This window comes from Ictidomys tridecemlineatus, chromosome 10 (assembly GCF_052094955.1).
Source record: "Ictidomys tridecemlineatus isolate mIctTri1 chromosome 10, mIctTri1.hap1, whole genome shotgun sequence".
NCBI classification, from domain to species: domain Eukaryota; kingdom Metazoa; phylum Chordata; class Mammalia; order Rodentia; family Sciuridae; genus Ictidomys; species Ictidomys tridecemlineatus.
Genome location: NC_135486.1, coordinates 52476359 through 52494716, shown reverse-complemented (window position 1 = coordinate 52494716; position 18358 = coordinate 52476359). Strand labels below are relative to the sequence as shown.

Genomic DNA, 18358 nt, shown 5'->3' with positions numbered 1-18358 from the left:
AATAATAATCTTACTTGATTTGAGTAGTATTTACATTGTTCTGCCGCCACTAGCTTCATACTAGAGGTTCGAAACATAGAAATTAACTAGTGAGTTCAAATTAAAGACACATAACAATCAATTTACCTTTTTTCTTGCCCAGCTCAGAGACGGCCCCTCCCAGCTCCTGCCTCTAGCCACCTGGTGGTAGCGAGGTTTACACAAGAGACCAGCAAAAGAGAGAGAGGCATGCCAGAGAGGGAGCTTTTATTGGGGAACAAAAAAATTCAGGGGAAAATTCCATCCAATGAAGGTCCAGGGGGATAGCATTCCAAGGTCAGGGTCAGTGATTGGTTTTTAGGTCAATGGTCAGTCATACCCCCACCCGGGCTTGCACCTGGAAAGGGTGGGGAAAAGCTCTGACACAGCTGGTCTGAACGCCTCACACCCAGCCAAGAACCGCTTCCCACAACATTGTAAGCTGAATTTTATCTTACTACCAAATTTGACGCTTTGCTTTTTTAAGAGAAGAAAAGAAAGAAAGAAACCATGAGTGTCATTTTAATGAATTACTAGCAAAAGTTAAAATGATTCTTTTTAATAGTATTTCATTAAAAGATGATAGTATTTGAAGAATATGTTCTCACTTTTTCTCAATGTTATTAATGATAAGTGTCCCATTTACTTTACCAAAGTGACAGACTTTTGTACATTCTCGTTAGGTTTTCACCTTACAGTTTCATATGTAATTTAAAAGGCTTTGATTGCCACTTTCATTTGATGTGTTTTTGTTTGTTTTCCTTTCTGAAAGATCCCTAAGCCAGCTGGAGTGAAGAAAGGATGGCAGAGAGCACTTGCTGTGGTTTGTGACTTCAAACTTTTTCTATACGATATTGCTGAAGGAAAAGCATCTCAGCCCAGTGTTGTCATTAGTCAAGTAATTGACATGAGGTAAGCCTTCAGGGGTGAAAAGATTTGTATCTCTGCAGCATAGGAATTACAAAGTTTTTATTTTTCTTCTTGCTATAGTCATTAAAATGAGTTTTTATCAAACATTGTGTCTTTTTTCTCTTTAAAAGCAAGTGGATTCCCATATCATATAACTTGTATTAACAGAACTCTAGTATTGTCATGTTTTTACTAAATAATCTAATTTCATGTTAATATTCTAATTTACTAATATTGCTGTAGTAATATTAGTAAATTAGAATATTACTACAGAAATATTAGTAAATTAAAATATTAAAAGTAGGAAGAAAGATGCAGTTCTGGGAGAATTTGGTATGAGTGCTGAGTATGTAGGATTTGGAGCCAGATAAGGGCTGGGGACGTGACTCAGTAGTAGAATGCTTCAGTATGTATGATGCCCTGAGTTCTATCCCCAACACAGCTGGAAGGAAAAAAAAAAAAATGAGCCAAGTAAAAGCAAACAATGTTTGGGTCCCAAAGACCTATTTAAAGCCAGGAGGGGAGGGGAGTGAAGAAAGTCCTAAAGTATAATGTTTATATCATCACCTAGAGGTACGTAGTATGATTCAGTGTGAGGATTATCAAGTGATATATCAGACAATCTATTGGAAAACAGTGAATCAGGAAACATTTAAGTAAGCCAGATCATTAATGATTTTGGTTTGATTTTCCAGATTCTTCCCCTTGTCCTGTTGAGTGCCCTTGTGTTCCTGAGGGACCTTATTTACTCCCATAGCTTCTGCCATCATTTCTGCCTTTTTGGGTCCCAAACATATATCTCCAAACATATATCAGAAATAGCCATTCATTGCTCAAAACCTACATTTCCTAGCTGTGCTTTACACTGGCATTTTACCCATGCATCTCAAACACGTTATCTTTTACCTCACATTTGGAATATGAAGGAATTCATGCAAGAAATATCAGTAGGAAAAATCTGGCAGAACTTGCTAAGGGACTGACTAGAAAGATAGAGAAGGCCAGGTGTGATGGCCCATTCCTATAGTCCTAGCCACTTGAGAAGCTAAAGCAGGAAAATTGCTTATATCTAGGAGGAGTTCAAGGTCATTTTGGGTAATATATTTGAGACCATGTCTCTTAAAAAAAATCATTTCACTATTTTCAATAAGATGCCCTAATTTTTTAAAAAAGAAACACAGTTGTGGGGGAGGGAATCAAAGATAAGATTAAAATGTGAAGGGTTTAAGACTAAGGGAATGATGGTAAAATAACAAAATTAAGGAAAAACTTTCTGTGAAGGAAATCTTCTTTCATATGTTGATAGAAAAATAAAATGTCAGGTGATCTAAGTTGAACAAACTTGAGATTTATTATGGAGAAAAAGGATTCTCTTAAAGGCTCTGAAGACCTAGCAGGGTTCAAATCCTAGTTCTCTATGTATGCTTACTGGCCTTGTGTCTTTGGATTAGCCAGAAAACATTTGTAGCTCTTGTATAATGTGCCTCTGTTAAATTACTCTGTGTGTGTGTGTGTGTGTGTGTGTGTGTGTGTGTGTGTGTGTGTGTATGTGTGTGTGTTGTGCTGGGGATTGGACCCAGGGCCTTGTGCATGTGAGGCAAGCATTCTACCAGCTGAGCTATATCCCCAGCCCTGTTAAGTTATTCTTGATAAATTACTTTGGGTACTGTTGGTTACAATGGGGAAAATCAATTTTTTTAAAGTTTCAAGTTAGGTGTTTTGTGCAGTTAAGCTTTGAGGATTGCTCAAAGCTTAACATAATCAAAACTCCTCATATATAGCCACTTAAACTAACTTCTAATGTTTCACTTTTCTTTCAGAGATGAAGAATTTTCTGTGAGTTCAGTCTTGGCCTCTGATGTTATTCATGCAAGTCGAAAAGATATACCCTGTATATTTAGAGTAAGTGTGTTCTACAATTTGATCACTGAATTATTTGTCTTTAATGAATATGTTTTTCCTCTATGTAAATCATAAGCCAAATCTAATATTTCTTTTTATGTTCAATATCATCTGATACTTGCATTTATGCTAAGTTTAACTAAGGAAAAACCTATAGAAAATATAAATACATGGCTTCTAAAATATGTTGCCTAACAGGTAGTATTTTTAGTCCAAATTCAATTTTCAAATAAAGAGTCCTTCTTGGAAAATTAAATAAGTGTGAGGTTTCTCAATTTTTTTTTTAAAAGAAGTTTCTCTCTTTAAATATCTTATTTTAAAATCATGCTTATTTCCTATTACCTTGTAACAATGGTCCCAGATCTTAGAAACTTAAACCAACAACATTTTATTATTTTCATCATTCTGTGAGTCAGCTGTACAGTTCTCATGGTGTTAGTTAAGGTTACTCACGGGACTGCATTCAGCTCTTTTTGGAGCTTAGAATACCCAAAATGACCATGTCCTTATGTCTGTGGCCTTGATGCTAGTTCTCTTCATTGACTTTCTGTATGGTCTCTTAACAATTTGATAGTCTAACTGAACTCAGAGTGGCTGGCTTCCAAGAGACCAAAAGAAGCAGCTGGGCCTTATAAGGACTAGACCCCAAACAGGCATAATAACCCTTCTGCATTCCATTGATCAAAGGAAGTTATGAGGTCATCCCAGGTTTGAGGGGAAAGGAAATGGATTTGACTTGTTAATAATAATATAAGAATGGAATTCTATAGTAGGGAATTGTTGATAGCCATCTTTCAAGGCTGTATACCAAAATGTGATCTTAAAATGGTGAATTAAGGCAATAGATATTTTTTAAAGCTGCCCTGTTATGCCTGTCTGCATACTATTGTCTATGAATTTTATGTCTCAGGAAGGTCAAAGACAATAACCTTGTCTGATTTCTTGGTTCCTACACTGGTAACTATTTCATTCTCCCTCTGACCACCAAGAGAGCCTATAGAGCCTGCTTATCAATCATCAATTTGCAGTGTGCTTTTTATTGTCATTGATGCTTAAATTACTTTAAGAAGAAATCTGTATATATAAAATTCAAAACTGTTCTGACCATGATTTGTAGAAGGATGAACTTCCATTTAAACCCATTTTGGTGCTCTCATCTTCTTTAATAATAATGTGAGTTATTTTTATAAAGTAACAGAACATAATTATTTCCTAGCATTCCTGACTTTTCAAAACAGTATGGTATAGCGCTTAAGAGCATACACACAGGATCCCAGACCTCTAGCTGTTTTCCCTTGTAGAAATTATTTAATCTCTTTATCATGGCTTTATCATATGTAAAATGAAGTTATAATAACAATTTCTATCTCATGAAAATGTTAAGAGGTTCAATTTGTTAATACTTGTGTTTAAATCTACTCAGTAATTACTCTCTAAATGTCAGTTGTTATATGAGTATGTGTAACACATTTTTTATTATAATGTTTTGGCACCTTTATAGCAAGGAAGATGAAAAGTCAGGAATGCTAAGAAATTTTATGATTTTGATTGGTGTATCCTACCTTTGCCTTGGCAATAATCCTAGTGCTAGAACTAGTTATTCCGATTAAGTATAGCTAAATTCTATTAAAGGGATCATTTAATGAATTCTCATTTTATTGGTGAGTGCTAAGCAAACTAGTCTCCTCACAAAACTAGCCTACTTATGAAACTAGCATAAAGGGTGTCTGTTTTCTAATATAATGAATATTGATTAAATTCTTCTAGGTCACAGCTTCCCAGCTGTCAGCATCCAATAACAAGTGTTCAATCCTGATGCTAGCAGATAGTGAGAATGAGAAGAGTAAGTGGGTGGGAGTGCTGAGTGAATTGCACAAGATACTGAAGAAAAACAAATTCAGAGACCGCTCAGTCTATGTTCCCAAAGAGGCTTATGATAGCACTCTACCCCTCATTAAAACAACCCAGGCAGCTGCAATCATAGGTATGAATTTATAATATTTATCATATTATAATTGTTTACTGATCTACCTTGTGAGCTGGGGACTGGCTTTCATCTAGGAATCCCCACTGTCCAGCATAACATGAATTATATCATAGATGTTCAATAAATGTTTATTAAGTGAATGAGACCTATTAGATTTTTATTTTTAAGCAGTTACACTAAATACATTCCCTTCTGAAAAAGTGATATTACTAAAAACTAACTTAATAATCCATTTTCTACTTATGTGGATTAGAATAAATTAATTTCTTAAAGCATAATTTTCACATGTAATGCATAAGATACTAATTACCTTGCTAATGTTATTGAGAAATTTTAAAATCATGGTATATAAACACATAATACTCTGCATTAAAAAGCCCTCAGTAAACAGAAGCTTCTGAATCTGGAGATATAAAGTTTTGCTACATTCTTACATACATATCCATCTCTTTTGTTACTTCAATACTTGTGTTAAAATACCTGACACAATCTTTTCCTCCAAAAACAATATATTGAACTGGGCCTAGGGTACTAACAAAGTAGGTTTTTAATTGTTTTTCACAATTTATTGAATAAACAATTACTTATTTTTGTAGGTATTGACATGGGATATTTTTTAATGATTTTTCTATTTTAAAACACATGATAAATTTATCACTGGTAATTTGAAAGAAAATTTCATAGTGTAAATTGTTACTGTATTTTGATTATTTACTTATTTTCATTTTTGCACGTCATTTTCTTATTTCTGTTTTATTCTATTAGCTTTATATGGCTTTTAGCTAATAAAATTGTCTCATATTTGTGTTTTACACAGATCACGAAAGAATAGCTTTAGGAAATGAAGAAGGGTTATTTGTTGTACATGTCACCAAAGATGGTAAGAGAAAACCTAATCATTTTAGAGTAACTTTAAATCATATGTTAGAAAAATTTTGCTCAAGTCTAAATTCTAAAAAGAGTAGAATTTGCTCTTCCATATTCTATAAATGAAATTTTCCAGGCACAATTTGATATATTCTAAATCAAAAGATTATTTTTTAATTTTTATAATTCTCCTAAGCAAGTGTATATTATCTTTCTTATGTCATCTTATTTAGCAGTTCTGCTATATGAACTCATATTGTATTTCAAAGGTGGCACATGGAAAATTTTTTTAGTTTTCCTAAAATTAGTATATTATTATAATTAGAAGGTAATATAAATTATAACAACTATTAAAATATGCTTATTGGAAGTCCTCCCACCCCCACTGTAATACAACAGGTTTATTCGTTCTTTTTGCAGGGTGAGGAGGAGGTGGTTACTGTGTGTTGAACCCAGGAGTGCTTTACTCCAACATTTTTGGTTTGTTTATTTTTGAGATAGGATCTTACTAAATTGCTGAGGCTGGCTTGAACTTATGATCCTCTGCCTCAGCCTCCCAAGACAATGGGATTACAAGCATGCACCACCATGCCTGACCAACAGTTTTTTTCCTACAGAAAAATTAAATGCTGGGTGAAATAGAAAACAATTTAATTTGATATTTATAAATATAATATTCTAAGTTCTAATTTTATATCAAGTTATATCATGACAAATTAATTCATTTAAATGTCACTGGTTTGATACCATAGAAACACTTTCAGAGTACTAGTAGTTATACGGTTACCCAGTTTTTAAAAATAGCAGCCTCACGGTGAAATTCCCTACAGTTTAGTACCAATAAAAAAAGTTTTCTTGGGCTGGGGGTGTGGCTCAAGTGGTAGCGTGCTCGCCTAGCATGCATGAGGCACTGGGTTTGATTCTTAGCATCACATAAAAACAAAATAAAGATATTGTGTCCATCTAAAAAAAAAATTAAAAAAAGTTTTCTTAAAAACTGGCATGCTTTCAATTAAGAACTCTGCCTTGACTGTCAGAGATCTGTGCCAAATTTAATATAGGAAAGTTAAATGATTTTACAATGGGTTTAAATATCTTTCTTTTTCTCTGTAATTTCTGATCTCTTATTCTATGTGTACCTCTCCATCTTTAAATAAAGATGACTTATATACTTCTGAGTATAATTTGGATGACTTATAAAACTATTTTGCATTTGATTTGTTATTTCTGCATGTAGAAATTATCAGAGTTGGTGACAATAAGAAGATTCATCAGATTGAACTTATTCCAAATGATCAGCTTGTTGCTGTGATCTCAGGACGAAATCGTCACGTACGACTTTTTCCTATGTCAGCTTTGGACGGGCGAGAGACAGATTTTTACAAGTTGGCAGAAACTAAAGGGTGTCAAACTATAACTTCTGGAAAGATGCGCCATGGAGCTCTTACATGCCTGTGTGTGGCTATGAAAAGGCAGGTTCTCTGTTATGAACTATTTCAGAGCAAGACCCGTCACAGAAAATTTAAAGAAATTCAAGTCCCATATAATGTCCAGTGGATGGCAATCTTCAGCGAACAGCTCTGTGTGGGATTCCAGTCAGGATTTCTAAAATACCCCTTGAATGGAGAAGGAAATCCATACAGTATGCTCCATTCAAATGACCACACACTATCATTTATTGCACATCAACCAATGGATGCTATCTGCGCAGTTGAGATCTCCAGTAAAGAATACCTGCTGTGTTTTAACAGCATTGGGATATACACTGACTGCCAGGGCCGAAGATCTAGACAACAGGAATTGATGTGGCCAGCAAATCCTTCCTCTTGTTGTAAGATTCTCTTTCTTATGGCTGTCTTTATCTTCCTATCTCCTTCCTTTTCTTTTTCCTTCTACTTCAACTAAACATAGTCATTGTTAATAACAGGTTATGTTTTTAGAATGATTCTGAAAGTTTTCCTTAGTATTAATTATGTTATTTATGTAAAGTAACCATATGTAGTTAAGCCTAAGCAAATAGAGTCAATATTAACATGCACATAATGAAAACTAATCTTTCTATGGAATATTTTACTGAAATGGAATTTTTTTATCTTGTGTTAGTCATTTTTAAATAACTCAAGTAGCTCTTTTCATTGCTCTCCAAAATACAGTGCTCATAAGTATCAGTAGCACATAGGACTTATTCTTGAGAAGTAATTACTAAGTGAATTATTTAGTTAGGAAAAGAAAAATGTAGTTTCTCTAAGAAGTGTTATTCAGTTTTATATGTTTATCTAGATGGGCAGATATTTAAAGTTGCCTATTTCATTTTCAAGAAATATTAAAAATAAATTATTGTATAGTTTTATTGCTACATAATAATTTATTTATTACTGAATACATGCCATGTCACTGTATGAAATAGTGAAGTAGTCTGCCTTCTCAGAGTATAGAATGCAGTAGAAAATATTCATGTCACAACTAGGAGTTTCAGTAGAAAATGAATGCTATAATACCTGAAGTGAGAGTTCAATAGAAGCTTATAATAGGAGTGTCTAACCCAAATTCTTTTGTTTGCAATGGAAGATTCTTGAGCATGTTTGAATGCTGAAAGGAAGAAACCATTAGGGAACCACTTGGAGAAGTTGACAATCTGGGAAATACAGAAAACAGTCAGATCCCCAAGAAGGCAAATGAGGATAAATTCAGAACACAGGTGGAAGACTACTCAGAAAAGGAGGAGTGAAATCTCTCCCATTGTAATGTTAAGACAGGAATAAGAAGGAATGGTGGGAATGAGTCCTGTCAGTTCTAAAGGTTCTGTTAAAAAAAAAAAATTAGAAGGACTATTAAGGCTTATTACAGAAAAATTAGGAAACCTAGATTTAAAAAACAAACAAAAATAACCTATAATTCTACCCACTCAGATTTAATTTGTGGCCCAAGGGGTGGGAAGTGTGCCAGGGATTGTACATCAAATTTAACTATTTTTAAAGTCTTATTTCTCCTGGATGTCAGATTCAACTACTTTCAATGTTTTATTTTTTCTAACATATATGCTCTCATTTATAGCTTAATACATAGAATGAATACTGTTTGTAACTGAGTTCCATAGTTCAAAATATCCTAACATGAAGTAAAAGTTGGGATATCTGACTTTTATTTATAACTTTGCCAATAATGCAGTTCATAACCTTAGTTTACACACTCATTTACTGTCTCTTTGCTCATATTGCCATTTATTAATATTCTTCCAAGAAATATTTATTGAATATCTACACTATTCATGTAATTGTGCTCAGGTAATTTATCATACATTCATAATTGGGGGTAGAACACTTACCTGAAGATTTCTCTACTTTGTAAGTTTGTTTCACTGTCAATAACTTAACTACTTTAAGAGTCAAACACTTTTAACATGTAATGAAATTGCTTTATTAGCTAGATGTTAATAGAATTCTTCTGTAATAAAGAGTTCCCTTATAATTTATGTTCTCTTTATTTCAAAAATATTGTAATGTGGTTTTTCTATGATAACAATAGGCTTTTGGTGGGATTCTACTCTACAGTTATTTAAGACAGAATTCTCAAAATTATTTGGGCTTAGTAATTTAAAATAATCAGTAGGTTGTCCCTTCCTTTCCTTTTCCCAGGTTACAATGCACCATATCTCTCAGTGTATAGTGAAAATGCAGTTGATATCTTCGATGTGAATTCCATGGAATGGATTCAGACTCTTCCTCTCAAAAAGGTAATTTGGCATTAAAATATGAGCTGTGCTGGCTAATTTTTGATAGGTAGCTAAACTCCATACTATTCATATTACATTTAGTTTCTCTTATATAAAGTCTGATTGTGAACTTGATGAGCAACTAGAATATATCATACAATCTAAAATGTCAATGTTATCATCTACTTTGAGATTAAAGAGCTTCAGGAGAGTATGTGATTATTATTAATCATAACTTTTTCACATAATGGTATGCAATGTTTAATCCTGCAAAGACAGATTTCATGGATAGGGAAGTTATTCAACTTGGAACTGAAACTGTTTAGTTGAGTCATGATTTAGAAATAGAAGTGTTCCATATTACTAATAAAACATAATATTTTCCCTTAATATTCCTCTATTGTTTCCATAACAAAATTTTTTACAAGTATAGAACTACTGTTTTGCAAAAATAAGATTACCTCTAGATAGGGAAGAGAGTGGGAGGGAAAGGGAGGGAGAAGGGGAATTGCATGGATTATGAAAGGAGACCCTCGTCATTATACAAAATATATGTATGAAGATGTGAGGAAAAAAAAAGAATAGCGTTACCTTAGATTAGATAGAGAGAAGTGATGGGAGGGGAGGGGAGGGGTTGGGGGGATAGGAAGGATAGTAGAATGAAACAGACATTATTATTACTGTGTGTATATATGTGACTGCATGACCAATATGATTCTGCAACCTGTACACTCAGAAAAATGAGAAATTATATCCCATCTAATTCAAATGTATGATATGTCAAGGTCATTGTACTGTCATGTGTAACTAATTAAAACAAATTTAAAAAAAAAACAAAAGTACTATTTTCATATAGACGTATATAGTATATTTACAATGTACAACATTGGTAAAATGATAGTTGATAGGACTAGGTGAAACAAAGTAGCCAAGATCATATTTTATAATGTGTCCAATTTTAAACCACATCAATAGTTGAAAACAACTCTTGTAAGTATTGCCACATTATATAAAGCAACTACAACGTGGTCCTCTATTTTATAAATCTTGACTGACTCTACTAAGTTTTCTGGGGTTTTTTTCCATGTAATTTGCAATATATATGTTATCTTTATGAAGCATATTAATAAGCTAATCACTTGTGAACCCATCTTCCTTTTTGTTGATACCTCAACCTTTCCCTCAGAAAGTCAATATCCTGAATGTCATGCTTATTGTCCCTATGCTTTCCTGAAAATACAGATTTTTGCACATTTAAATATTCCTAAACAATATATTATTTAGTTTTGCTTGGTTTTGAGATCTATTAAAATATTGTGATATATTGTCACTTTTTACCTTTGTTTAACTCATTTACTGGGCTTCAAAGATCTATACCTGTTGCTACCTCTACTGTGTAATTCATTGTGTAAATTCATTGTGTAAAATAGCCTACTTGCTATTTATTCATTCTCTGATTAACAGACATTTTAATTATTTTCTAGCTTTTGCTATTGTGAATTGCTGCATATTATCTGGGGTAGATATGCAAGAGTTTAAGTCATATACCTAGGAATGGAATTGATGAGATTCTTACCCACATCTTCTCTAATACCTGTTGTTGTCAGCATTCATAGTTTCATAAATGGTTTCATAAAATGGTATCACATTGCAGTATTAATTTGCATGCCCCAGTTAACTGTGTGGTTGGGAGTCCCCCTTCTATATCTATTCATCATTCGTATTTCCTTTTTTGTGAAATGCCTGGTCATGTTTTTTGCTCACTTTTTCCATCTTGTTGATTTATTCAACTTCTTTATGTAATATGTCCTGTTTTAGTAATGCATGGTAAATCTTGTTCATTTGTGACTTATGGGTTTATTTTTCAGAACAGAAGTTATTGTTTACGAATTTTACTGTAGTTAAATGTACTTTCCTGTTCTTTAGGTTTGTTTTTTTTCTATTTAAGAAACTTTTCCTAGCTTAAAGTCATAAAGATATAACCTTTGTTTCCCTCCAAATGTTTTGAAATGTTGCTTATTATATGTCTATCTTTAATCCATTTGTAATTGATTTTTTTGCTTGTAGTATGAAATAGGGATTCTGTTTTATTTTGTTGTTGCTCCATTATCATTTATTAACAATTCTTCCTTTTCCCAATCATCTGTACTTTTATCTTTATTATATGTAGATCAAGGATTTGATGATAAGAGCTCATAAAGCAACTATTGATATCTTCTTAATGTAATTATTTGGTCACTGATAGCTTTAAAAGGTCAAACTTAAGGTTTAAGTGTATTTCTACTTAATTTTATTTATTTGTCCAGGATATTCTTTCTTTAAAATGTTATCATTATAAGTTTGTTTGTCCAAATTAGATATAATATCTTCACAATCAGAATTATTAGCATTTTGGGTTTTTTCTGAAAGGACTGTATTTTGAAGTATATAAATAAAAGATCTTAATAATATGATTTATGTACAGGCCAAAAGTTTTATGATTTAATTTATAAAAGTTTTGTTGAAGTACTTATTTTATTTTTTATTATTTCAGGTTCGACCTTTAAACAGTGAAGGATCTTTAAATCTTTTAGGATTGGAGACAGTTAGATTGATATATTTCAAAAATAAGATGGCAGGTAAGAAAACAGAACATTAATAGTAATAGCTTCAATGGAAATATTATTTTTCTTCTGACTGCCCAATGTCATATGAATAATGAGTGCTAGAGTACAGATTTAAAATCTTACATATCTTCCTCTAGAGTGTGTGATCTTGGCCACATACTGTTAATATATCCAAGACAGATTATTGGGCAAAAGTGATTCTATTTAAACTGTCATAGCTGATTTAACAAAGTATTTCATTCTGACATGCCTTGTTATTTTTCTGGGGTATACCTAGGTAAGCAGAGAAAGTGTAGCTGAATATACTTCTGTACTTAAAATACCATAGAACTTAAACAAAATTTGTGGCATTAAAATTAAGGACATTCATTCAAAATTCCATCTGGGGACTTCAGGAACCCATCTTTTGCCAATGCAAAATGCTTAGTACTTCTAAAGTGCTGATGACAACTTAGAAGCAGAAAAAAGAGGAAAGTCATAAAAGTGCCTAGAATCAGAAGAGGGAGCAGGAACCCTGGGGGTTATAAGCATTTGGTCAGTGACCAAGTAGTAAGCTGAGATTGTCAAACCTGTGATTAATAGACCATATGTAAAATGCCATAGACTATACATGTAGAATTAAATGTTGTTTGCCATTAATGTGAGGCAAAACAGTTAAAATCTCACTTTTAACAAATAGTGTGCTTTTTTTCTATATAATAAAATCATTCTTATGTCAGCAACAAATATTTTCCTAACAGGTATTCATAAATCTCTGCTCTTTTGTGGTAGAACTATTTAATGAAGAGGCACTTAATGATATATTGTGTATTTAAAGTAATATTTGAATTTACCTAAATATAAGTAAAAACATTAGCCTCAAGGAAATGTTAAAATGTTTATACCTGTTATCTGAAGGTCATGAGATTATCTTCTTAATGCTTTTGCCCCTCATATTCCTTCAATAGTTTTTTATGTTCTAATGTAAAAGAAATCCATCAAAAGCTTATGTTTATTGTTTTTGGTTTGTTTTGATTTTAAATAATGAAATAATTGTTTGGTTTGTGGTTCAGTGCTTTGTTAATAGCTGTCTGTGTTAAAATGGTATACCTTTATGGTATGATTTGATAAAGGACATTCAAATTTTAGGCATGATTCTCAATCAGCTTGATTTACCATGAAGCTAATGAAACTTAAGTTTCAGGTTTCCAAGACCCTGTACTTAATTTTGTGTTCTGTTTCTTAGAGGAGCTTCACATATTTGTATAAAATTGGATCCACTCTGTTCTCACCGTATTTAATGCTGGTCATTAAATTTCTTTATATCCATGTTGTATCTGTAGGACAAAACCTATTCCACATGTCTCTTCCCATGCTTTCATCTTTCTGCTTCAGGCTAGGAGTGGAGGTAGAACTCTGAGAAAGGAGACGTTACAGGTTTCAATATCTTATTATTTGAGAAAGGAAGGAAATCCCATTTCCAAGAGGTTCCTTCTTTTTTTCTCTCTTGCTTTTCCCTTCTGCAAAAGGGACAAATGCTCCTTTGCCTTCTGGCTGCCCCACGTCTCTTGTCACCACCATAACTCAAAATTCCTGCTTTATCCTCATAATTCTCATATTCTAGAATGATGTCCCACATTCTCATCTACATTAAAGTCTATCCTTTTAATATTTGTTGTTGAGAAAATGATCTGATTAAGCAACATTATTATACGACAAGGAATGTGTTGCTTTTGTGGTAATTGTCTATTTTGGCTTGCCTTATAGGCCCATTTGCCTTCTTTCAGCCTTTTTCTTCTTGCTTCAGCTTTACAGTGTCAAAAACTTGTGAAGATTGGCTTTTTTTCCTTTTTCCTTATCTTATTTAGATAATGGCATACCCTGCCTGCCATGTTATATGGATAACAGTTGTCTTTTTACAAAAGACACAAAGACACAAAGCCCATCAGGTTTTTAGAGTTCCCAATTTACAGTTGCTTCCTTCCAGATGTTAAAATTGAAATGGGACAAGATGGTCACCGGGTTGCTAGGAGTATACAATTATATAGTATCCAGCTTCAAGATAAGAAGATCAGAAGATTAGAATAGTGACAGATCCTTACCCTTCAAAAGGAGGATAATGGGAACACAGACCTTTTCTTATTCCACATCTCACAGGAAATTTTTATTATGTAAAAATAATTTTAATTATTTACATAAATAGCTTGCTATTTATGCCTGATTACACATTAATAATAGCATCTTTTGGGGGCTGGGAATATAGCTTAGTGGTATAACTCTTGCCTACCATGGGTTCTATCTTCATCACTGCACACAAATTAAAATAAATACCGCAAAACCCCCATAATAGCAACTTTTTAATATCCTAAGCTACTAAACCCACTGATAGGTGGGTATGAGAGAAAATAGTATAGAAATATTGGGGGTGAATTGGCTGGTCAAAGGGACAGGACATCAAGGAATTACAGTTTTCTTCTAGCAAAATTGTGTCATGTTTATAATGAAATAGAAGTGAAAATGTAAAATGTATTTTGCTAGTTATGTTTAATTTTAATATTATGTATTTTTTATGGCACTAGGGATTGAACCTAGGAGTGTTCTACCTCTAAGCTACATCCCCACATTTTATTTTTGTATTATTATATGAAAATAATATTTACATAATACTACATAAATATAAGCATATATATTTTTACATGTCCTATTGAAAATTATTGCTGCCAGGTGTGGTGGTCTATGCGTATAATCCCAGCAACTTAGAAACTGAAGCAGGAAGATCCCAAGTTCAAAGCCAGCCTGGGCAACTTAACTTAGCAAGTCTCTGTCTGGCTGGGGATCTAGCTCAGTAACAGAGTACTCCTGGGTTCAATTCCCAGTACCACACAAACACTCTATTATTGCTTATTTACTATGATTATCAATGCATGACTTTTAAAATTCAGAATTACATATACTTGTATAATTGTGCTACCATGGAGATTAATGGCTAAAAAGCAATTTAGCAATTTAAACAGCACTATTTTTTAAAAAAACAGAAGGGGATGAACTGGTGGTTCCTGAAACATCAGATAATAGTCGGAAACAAATGGTTAGAAATATCAACAACAAACGACGTTACTCCTTCAGAGTCCCAGAAGAAGAAAGGATGCAACAGAGGAGGTAGATATATAATTTGTACTTATTGTCCATCTATGCTTCTAGCATCTGAGGGGCTATCTGCTAATAATACTATACTTGATTTGGAAAGACAATTTGGTATCTGAAAATCTATCATTCATAAATGATATCAAAAACTGCAGGACTAGGAGTATAGCTCAGTGATGAGAGTGTGTTTGCCTAGCGTGTGCAGGGCCTTGGATTTGATCCCCAGCACCACAACAGGAATTTAAGGGGGAAAAAAAAAAAAAACCTAAGTGCAATTATGACTGTAACCTCTCAGTGTCATTTTAATTAATAATCTCAAAGTTATGTGAATACACCGAATTAAGCACCATATTTTGATCCTCTTAGGTAGGTTTATGAAAGTAATAATTTCGGGGATGTATACTTTTCTACAGTACAAGCTTAAATCATATCTGTGCATATAGTAAACCTGTATATGTTTAAGAAATCCACATTGTTTTCTTCATGAGCAAACAGAAATAGGCATATAGCATTTTCAGCTACATTTAAAAACATTTCTAAAATGTTATAAATTATTTAAAAGATACCCATGAAATGTTGAGAATTATCTGTAAAAATCCAGCAGAAGTTCCTTGATATCTAAATATGAATAGACCTGTTGGGGGGTTGGATCTAAAGCTCACTTGCCTAGTATGAGCAAGGCCCTAGGTTCAATCCCCAGTACTAAAATATAAATAAAAGGATCCTCCCTCTTTCCTACTCCAAATCATAATATCTTTTATTTAAAATTAAAAACATTTTAAGGAATTGAATTATTAATTGAATCTATTCTGTTATTCTAATTATATCTTTATTAGCATGATTTAATCATTTTAAAGACAAAAATAAAGTATGTGTAATTTTTTTCTTATCTAGATTTACTGTGTAAAAAATATTTACATGGGTTTTTTTTTTTTTTTTCCTTACAGGGAGATGCTGCGGGATCCAGAGATGAGAAATAAATTAATTTCTAACCCAACTAATTTTAACCACATAGCCCACATGGGACCTGGAGATGGAATACAGATTCTAAAAGACCTACCTATGGTAAGAGAAATGAATGAAGAGTGAATATTAATGTGAATGGGGTGATAAGTAAGTGGGAGATATATGAGGGAAAATACATATATATCAGTATATATATGTAAACAGGTTTCACAGGACATATTAGTATAATGAGGAGATGGTTCTCTTATTATATTACACTATGTTAAGATACATGATGATATATATACCTGATGAGAAAAGCATAAATTTGGAAATCTGTCAAAAAACAAATAAATCAAGTTCTTATTTAGTTCTATACCCTAGAAATTTCTCCCTAAATCTGTTGTTGGTGGTGGGAAAAAAAAAAAATACCTGGTATGTTTGGGGACATTATAAATCAATTTCAGAACTTGGTTACCAGATCACTAAAATTTCACTAAGTTCCGTACAGGCATTTGGCCTTTTTTCCCCTTAAGATCCATATTAGCTTGTCAGTAATGGTCACACCTCTCAGCTAACTGTGAAATTAAATCTTTTTGCCCAATTACAAACTGGTCACTTGTACATAAAAAGTACAACATAGAAAAACGGTTGTGTTTTTAACAATATGAAGATCAGATTCTCAGATCTATTGAAATTAAAGATATTAGTAGAATTAGCTGATTATCCTGGCTCTGTTCTTAACACTTCAGTACCATATATACTCAGCAACTTATAAAACTTTAATATTGCCCTTCTGATCAATGGAGATGGCAGTAGAACTTTGCACATATTTTTAAATATAGTTTTTATTTTATGGCAATTTGAGAGATGATTTATAAATCTCTCCCCAAATCTCCCACTAAGGAAATCTGTCTCAACCATGTTACCCAACAGTGCTATGATGGAAGAACTGAGAAAATAAATAATATAGTTTCTGCACTCAAATGTTTTAACATAAAAAAATAATTTAATAAAGGAAATTTTTACATTTATTTCATATGGGGAGGAAAAAATGCTTGCATGCACTTGTATCTGAGTACTTTGTAGTAAGTAAGCCCAACTAATCAGCTGGCTCTGCTTTTTCTGCTGTTATTTTTTTTCATCATTAAGACATTATATTAAGCATGCAGCCAGGTATGGTGGGGCATGCCTGTAATCCCAGTGGTTGGGGAGGCTGAAGCAGGAGGATTGCAAGTTCAAAGCCAGCCTCAGCAACTTAGTGAGGCCCTAAACAACTTGGCGAGACCCTGTCTCAGATAAATAATAAAAAACAGGCTGGGGTTGTGGTTCAGTGGTTCAATCCCTGAGTTCAATTCCTGGTACCAAAAAAAAAAAAAATAGAAAAAGTATGTAAAAACTAGATTACATATAACCTTTGTATAGAAGTAAAAAAAAAAAAAAGGTCAAGCACATTAAATATTAAAACTGTTCTACTTGTTTATCATATTTAAAAGTTATACTCTTTTTTTCAACATTTACCTGGAGTAAGATCTCAAGACTTCTCTCCGTTCTTTTCCCATCTTGAACATTTGCTTCAAGTCCTCAGCCTGGTTTTCTTTTAGTATCAGAAGTAAAAGTAACATAACCACTCAGTCCCAAGCCTCTTGGTCCCCTCTTCCCATAGAAGTTACAATATCAGACGCAAAATATCCTAAGAGAGAGTTTTTTTAAATTATGATAAACAGTTGAAATGTGAGTATATTTATAGCTTATATTTGGAAGATCAAATGCTATGTATTATTTTAATTAAATAATTAAAAAAAATTTGCAATTTACTTTGTCAGTAGTTTTGTTCAATATATGGTACATAATTAATGTTATGGAGGGATAGAGGCATGTATATTTCAGACGCATGTATTGCAGAGCAACACACAAGCTAATACAAAATTATTTCAGTAAAGTTTTGATAGGTTATTATTCTTTTAAAATTAAAATCTCTTTCCTTTTGTTCCATTTTGGTGTACCAAAGAAAAATATTTATCATGTCTTATATTCCAACAATGCAGCAAGAAGAATTATAGAAAATTTTTGTAGAAATTCTATTATATCCTATTTTCCTTAAGATTATATCAATATTCAATAAGATGTTACTTTGCCATCAGATGATAGCAAAGTCTCTTTGCTAATGTACCAGCATTCTTTCAGACCCTCATATACAATATGCACCCTGATTTCAAGTATCATAAGAAATTTTATATCAAAGTATTTGAAAAATTCTTTACTTTTTCTCCCCTCACCCTTCCACCA

At 32.7% G+C, this 18358-nt stretch overlaps 1 protein-coding gene across 22 annotated transcripts in view; it reads left to right on the top strand.

Annotated features, from left to right (window-relative positions):
* Cdc42bpa (CDC42 binding protein kinase alpha) overlaps positions 1-18358 on the top strand; it is a 311232-nt gene that overhangs the window by 274919 nt on the left and 17955 nt on the right. For all 22 annotated transcript variants that reach the window (XM_040277554.2, XM_040277548.2, XM_040277549.2 and 19 more), the window contains 9 exons: positions 791-930; positions 2748-2829; positions 4597-4813; positions 5634-5696; positions 6921-7514; positions 9319-9416; positions 11929-12013; positions 15016-15139; positions 16072-16189. In XM_040277554.2, the coding sequence (XP_040133488.1) occupies positions 791-930; positions 2748-2829; positions 4597-4813; positions 5634-5696; positions 6921-7514; positions 9319-9416; positions 11929-12013; positions 15016-15139; positions 16072-16189 (1521 nt within the window). The remainder of the gene's footprint in view (positions 1-790; positions 931-2747; positions 2830-4596; positions 4814-5633; positions 5697-6920; positions 7515-9318; positions 9417-11928; positions 12014-15015; positions 15140-16071; positions 16190-18358) is intronic.